This window comes from Calonectris borealis, chromosome 1 (genome assembly GCF_964195595.1).
Source record: "Calonectris borealis chromosome 1, bCalBor7.hap1.2, whole genome shotgun sequence".
In the NCBI taxonomy this organism is placed as follows: domain Eukaryota; kingdom Metazoa; phylum Chordata; class Aves; order Procellariiformes; family Procellariidae; genus Calonectris; species Calonectris borealis.
In genome coordinates, this window is record NC_134312.1 from 32,476,237 (window position 1) to 32,482,236 (window position 6,000).

The 6,000-nt window shown below is 39.7% G+C and overlaps 1 protein-coding gene across 6 annotated transcripts in view; it reads left to right on the forward strand.

The window, feature by feature from the left end:
- NRCAM (neuronal cell adhesion molecule) overlaps nucleotides 1–3,281 on the forward strand; it is a 169,410-nt gene extending 166,129 nt beyond the window's left edge. For 4 of the 6 annotated variants that reach the window (XM_075147785.1, XM_075147795.1, XM_075147762.1 and 1 more), the window contains one exon: nucleotides 23–2,382. In XM_075147785.1, coding sequence (XP_075003886.1) covers nucleotides 23–260 — 238 coding nt within the window. In that variant the 3' untranslated portion in view covers nucleotides 261–2,382. Of the gene's footprint in view, nucleotides 1–22 lie in introns of all 6 variants that reach the window. The other 2 variants (XM_075147775.1, XM_075147772.1) reach the window with 1 other exon arrangement.
- Nucleotides 3,282–6,000: the final 2,719 nt, after the last annotated feature.

Consider the following 6,000-nt stretch of genomic DNA (forward strand, 5'->3'; position numbering starts at 1 on the left):
GTTTGTTTGTTTGTGTCTCCAGTGATGCAGAGGACCATAAACCTCTAAAAAAAGGAAGCCGGACACCTTCAGACAGAACTGTGAAAAAAGAAGACAGTGATGATAGTTTAGTTGACTATGGAGAAGGTGTAAATGGTCAGTTCAATGAGGATGGCTCCTTTATTGGACAATATAGTGGTAAAAAAGAGAAAGAACCTGCCGAAGGAAATGAAAGCTCTGAGGCTCCTTCTCCTGTAAATGCCATGAATTCCTTTGTGTAACCACAGAACTTGATGCCCTTGTATCTTCAGTTTGTTTAAAGCACTTGTACGTCCTCCTTCTCATACTATGAACATGCAGGTAACGGAGCTCCTCACCGCAGGATGTTTATGCTATGAGAATATGCAGGTCAATACAATTATACAGCGTAATGACACATTAAGTGGTATGTTAGGATGAATCAAAATACAAAATTCAAATTTTGTTCAAAACTTGGGTATTTTTACTTTTTTTAGAAGGAACTGACACAAACAATAACATTGACTTATAATTTTGTTTCCTGTTGAAAATACAGTATAATGCATGGAAAAAAAATGCTACACAATTCACAGGTAATCTCGTGTACACTATAAAAACATGGTTTGACAATTTGTTATGCAGTCCTCAGCTGAATCCCTGGATATGAATTCCGTTTTCATTGTCAGAGTGTTATAGTAGTATTATATAGAACTTCAATGTCTTTGTGGACATTGTTGTGAAATTGGTGACTTAATGTCTAGCTATCATATGTCTTTTTGCAAGACAGTTAGGAACAGTATGTACAGTATATAATTGCTAAATGATTTAAGTATGACACTTGCATTTGCTGATGCTTAATGAGACCCTATTATCTGCTCTTTGCTCCTATTACTTTATAGCCTTTTTAATCTATCAAGTATTACAGCAGTACAGTGTTCTATTTTTACATCAAAACACATTGGATTGATTTTAGAGCATAGAAGATACGCATTGCAATGCATTTTGGAATTTGTACAGTCACTGAAAGAAAAACTTTAAAATGAGAGAAAATATTCCAGAAAACACAGGGCAAAATACACTCAGTGCCTTTATACCATATGCATTCCATAATGCGCTGTACTACTAAATCAGTTGGTGCAGTAAACTGTGATTAGCGGACTACTATCATTGCCAAATAAAGTAGAAATGTGAAGGAAAAAAAGTGTTATGAAACTGTTGTGCTAAAAATGGAAGGTTTTAAATATTTTAAATTACACAATGAGTATGATTTTTTTTTCCCTTTAAAAATAAAATAAATGCTTTCTAGACAGTTACAGCACAACATGTTTTCATGGCCTTAGAAGATATAAAAAAACCCAACAAAACACAACCAGAATTAAATTATTTACTAACACAGCAAGGTATAAGCTCTTGTAAAATAAACTGTTAAAAAACCAAACCAGCCGACTACACCAGCGAGAGTGCATTTCCCTCTGTGTCCCGGCCTGATCAGTGCGGCAGCTTTGTAATTATCTACACCCTGAAGCAGCGTGGGGGTTACCGCTCGGAACCACAGCATTCAATCTGACAAGTGCTAATATGGTTTAGTGGTAAAGGATTACCATTATCGGTTACAAAATTATTTTCTCGCATACTATATCAATCAAATGTTTACCTCCAAATATAAATTTTTATAACAACCTATGGTTGAAGGAATGCTCAGTTTCATTTGCCAATAAATTGGTTTTTCATAACTTGCATCAAGTTTAATTTTAAGTAAGCTTTTTATATGTAGATATTTTGTTGAATTTGTAAATACACTTAAAGCGTAGATGCTATATGCTTCTAGGTGTTACAGACAAATAAAACAAGAAAGCTTATGTTGTACTGTGTAAGAAGTACTATAGCCAATGGTGTGCATGGTATTTTAAAGCATCTACTTAAATATATTTTTTTTTTTGCTGTGAAAACAAAATAGTGAACTGTTCTGCTTATTTACTGCAGATTCCTAATTGAACCATTCAGAGCTTTTGCCAGTGCATTACATTAGACCATAGTACACCTCGCAGCTTTCATGTATATATTGTAGGTGAAGCACAACTGAAGTAATCACAAATGTAAGCTAGCTGTAATAAGCTTCTTTCGCAGCTTTGAGCTTTCCATTGATCCGTTTTCTTAATGGGAACTGAAATAAGAAATGAATTCTACAAACATTGATTACAAAGCACAAAGAGAACATTTCTTAGTAAGATTCGCCGATGGTTTTGGTAAAAGAGAAATATAATTTTACTCTTATTTAATTGTAGATGCTGAATTATCTGTGCATGTGGGGGTAAACATACAGGCTCACTTCTGTAATAGTGCAACAGATTTTGTATTGAAAATAAATGTGGTTTTAAAATTTCACTGTTTGTTCTGTTTACACTAGCACTAAAAATCACATCTGATTCACCATGTAGTTAAGAATTCAGAGTGGCAAAAAGCATGAAACAACTCTGGCAGAAGTTGTTCCCATGATGTTACAGGACTTTATGTACTGCAACCAAGTTGTTTATGGAAAGTTGCATATCTTTCCATGCTACCATTTGAAAAAATGCGAATTTGTTTATTTCCCATTGAAATCTCCTGCTATTTACATTTTACTTCCACGAATGCTTTATTTAGTCATATTTCTGCAAAGAAAAAAAAAAGAAACAGTCATGTTCCATGCCTGTAAGAGTGCATAAGAGAAAATAAGAATGTTTATTCAACATTAAGAGCCCTCAGATAGGATCCCAAATCAGGATTTTGTGTCCTAAAGGAATTATCTGACATGCAAAATTCTGGGCACTTGTTTTAAACAGTACGTGAAGTGAGGGAATTTGAAATAACATCTTTTACAGCGCACAAAATCCATTGCAATGCTCTTTTCATATCTTGTCTATTCTGTGTACGCATGGAAACAGACTGGGCGGGAGGGCAGCTGCTCTGCAGAGAAGACTGCAGGAGAGCCCCGGATGCCGAGAGATACAGATGCTTCAGGAGATACATCAGAAAGTTGATGTTTGGCCTTGATGCTTGAAAGAGGGATTTTATCACTGAATCAGAAGCCATTCTGTCAGCCTTCTGAGCCACCTGTGTGTAATTGGAAACCCCTGGCTATTCCAGCGTCAATCATCTGCGTAGTCTCAGTTCTGGCACCTTCAGATATTGGGCTGCCTATTTTTCTGTACAGGTATCTGTTGATTTTTCCAGCAATATGCATTGACTGGGAGATGTGAAATACAGCTGTTTCTGTTTTGATTAAAGCATATTTCCTGAAAAGAGGGGTCTGCGTTCCCTAGGCTTTGTTGGGAGAAAAGATTTCATACGATAACCAGTTTTGGAGACACACGTACGTTCTTTGTGCATGTTCCCCAAAGTGTACTAATACGTATAGTTGCTACATTTTCCTTTTAGTGATATACCTTTGCTTTTGGTTTTATTCTCACTGAAGTGGTTGTATAAATCCGGAGGGAATTAAAGAGGATACCCCAACAGTAATTTTTCTTGTAATCTTCTATTCTCACACTGTTCTTAGGAAAATACCGTTTCCTTGTGGCTCCACGTAGCAGAGGCAAAGTGGCAAAAGATTTGGGAACCAAATTCTCTTCATATGCTGTCTGGCCCATTTTAAAACAGAAACTAGAGAAATAATATACGAAGACATATTGTCTACAGTATGGAAGTGTATTCTTGTCTGAAAGAAGAATTAGGGAGACAAGCAGGAAGAGGATGAGATTTCAATAATTTCTGGGAAGTAATTGTCCTTTGTTGTGTGTTTCTGTCTCCCTCTCTCCCTCTCTCAGTCTTCCCCCTCCCACTGCCTTAGGAAAGAACATTTCAGAGAGCTGGCGGAAGCAGCGACTGGTGTCATGGGAAGGTGGAAATAACCAAATGTGCTACTTGTAGGAATCTCCCCCCAAATGATGTCCCCTGGGGTGCAAATAATTCCAACGGGCCATCATTTTTTAATCTCTGAAGGGATCTCTTGCTGCTCTTTATACACATGAAGTGGAAACTTTAGACCAAGTCAAGATAAATACATGTCAAGAGGACTTTGACAGACAGTAGATGTGATCCGTCGTGACTGTAAGCAAGGAGGAACATTGTGATCCTCGTGACCTCACAACTTTTGGCAACAAAAATACGAAGTTCCTTACTGTGCTCACATGTGGGTGAGCAGATACAAAATTCAGATCATGTTTAATAACTAAAAGGTGGATCCTTCATTTGGGGTTGGAGAAGTTTGCCCAAATGGGAATTTGGCAGCATTGGCTTTGTCCCTCGGGGAAGCCCCGCGGGATAAAATTGAAGCCAGCTTGCAAGTAATGGGTTTGCATACGTTACAAGTTGGAGAGGCAGGGCAGGAGATGGCTCCTGTCACCAGGACCCACCAGCCTTTCGTCCCGTTTTTCCTTACCCTGAGGTGCTCAGGTAAAAAAAAGTTTAGAACAGCATGGTTCTCCTGTCCGCTGAAAAAAACACATGGCATCATGCCAAAACCTAAGCCGCTACTGTAAATCGGGTTTAATTCCACCTGGCTTTTTATTACATTTTGGATGTAAGTGAAGAGGAGGAAAAATGCCGCAGACCCCAGCCTGCTATGTGGTGCAAATATGCGTGTCCAGGAAACAGGGAAAGTTTAATGGTCTAATTCTGGTGCCTACCTTCTTAAAAATTGCTAGGTCTCGTGCTGCATTTAGGAATGAGCTACATTTACCTCTGGTAATAAACTATACCTGATATGTATCTTCCAGAGGGTGCTGCCCTATTTCCAGTCCACAGGCCTCTGAAGGGGGATGCTTTCATCTTGAAACCCAGCATCTTACCTGATGGATGGTAGCAGCCCACGCCATACATTGCTCTGCCTTGTGCTTGCAAAGATCTAGAGGGCTTCAAGACCTCATAGGACTAAGGGGACAAATTAAGTTTTGTCCTGGCAGTATTGAGAATATATTCCAAGTAGATGGTCTGCAATATATGTGCTGTAGCGAGGGAGGCCCTACAGGCGTGCCGGCACGAAAAGTTAGCCTGTCCGGCAGTGTAAGAAGAAGAGGAAGCGAAAATGAAACTGTTGGGACAGAGAAATGAAAGAACAAAGGTATAACATTTGCGGTTTCATTTAAAGATCTGAGAAATGGCTATTAAGGTAGCCGGCCTGGAGGGGAGAGGCGGAGAGCAGCCAAAGGCTACCTGACCCACACGGGAGAGGCAGCAGGAGCTGCTGGCCCAGCGCAGCGCGACCCGGCTGTACCCGGGGTGCAGACCTGACCTGCTGCTGACAGACGGCAGGTAATGGAGAAATAGCACGTCATTCTCCTTCCAGGGAGTTTTATGTTTTGTTTTTTTTCTATTTATCCAACTGTTGTGTCAAGAGACTTACATGGACTTACTCATCTTTGACGCTTCTGTTGTTAAACTTAATTGAAAACTGCCAGTAAGTTTGCAGAGTGGGGGTAGGGGAAGTACTCGGATGAACAAACACACAATTAAAGACAATTGCTTTAATTTCCTTACTTTCTGAAGGAAGCTAAAACTGTCACCTGGGAAGCAACTGCTTTCTGCCAGTACCAGGCAGGGCCAGCTGAAAGGACCCTTTCCCTTTGCTTGGGAGTTTTGACAAGTATTGTTCCAATAATTTGAGGAAAGTGGGCGTTTTCCAAGCTGTTGAGATAAGGAAGAGACAAGGGAGCCAAACAAACTTGTTTAGTAAATGAAGAACCTACAGGATGAGGATTCCAAACCTGGAATACCAAAATCAGTGCTTTTGAAGAGCTGCTTCAGAAAAAAATTTGAGGCGGGGGGGAAGGGGAGAGCAGGTTGGGAAAGGCAGCTCATTGAAACAGTTTCTGGCCAAGTCAGAAGACAGATGAATGGGAAAAAAGCTGACGTGGACTGGAATAGTTTGATTTCCAGTAAGGAGAGGAAAAGTGTCCTTTGCTAGGCCATCTGATGGTCTCTAGACACAAACACCATGTGAGGAAGCACTAGAAAACCGGCTAC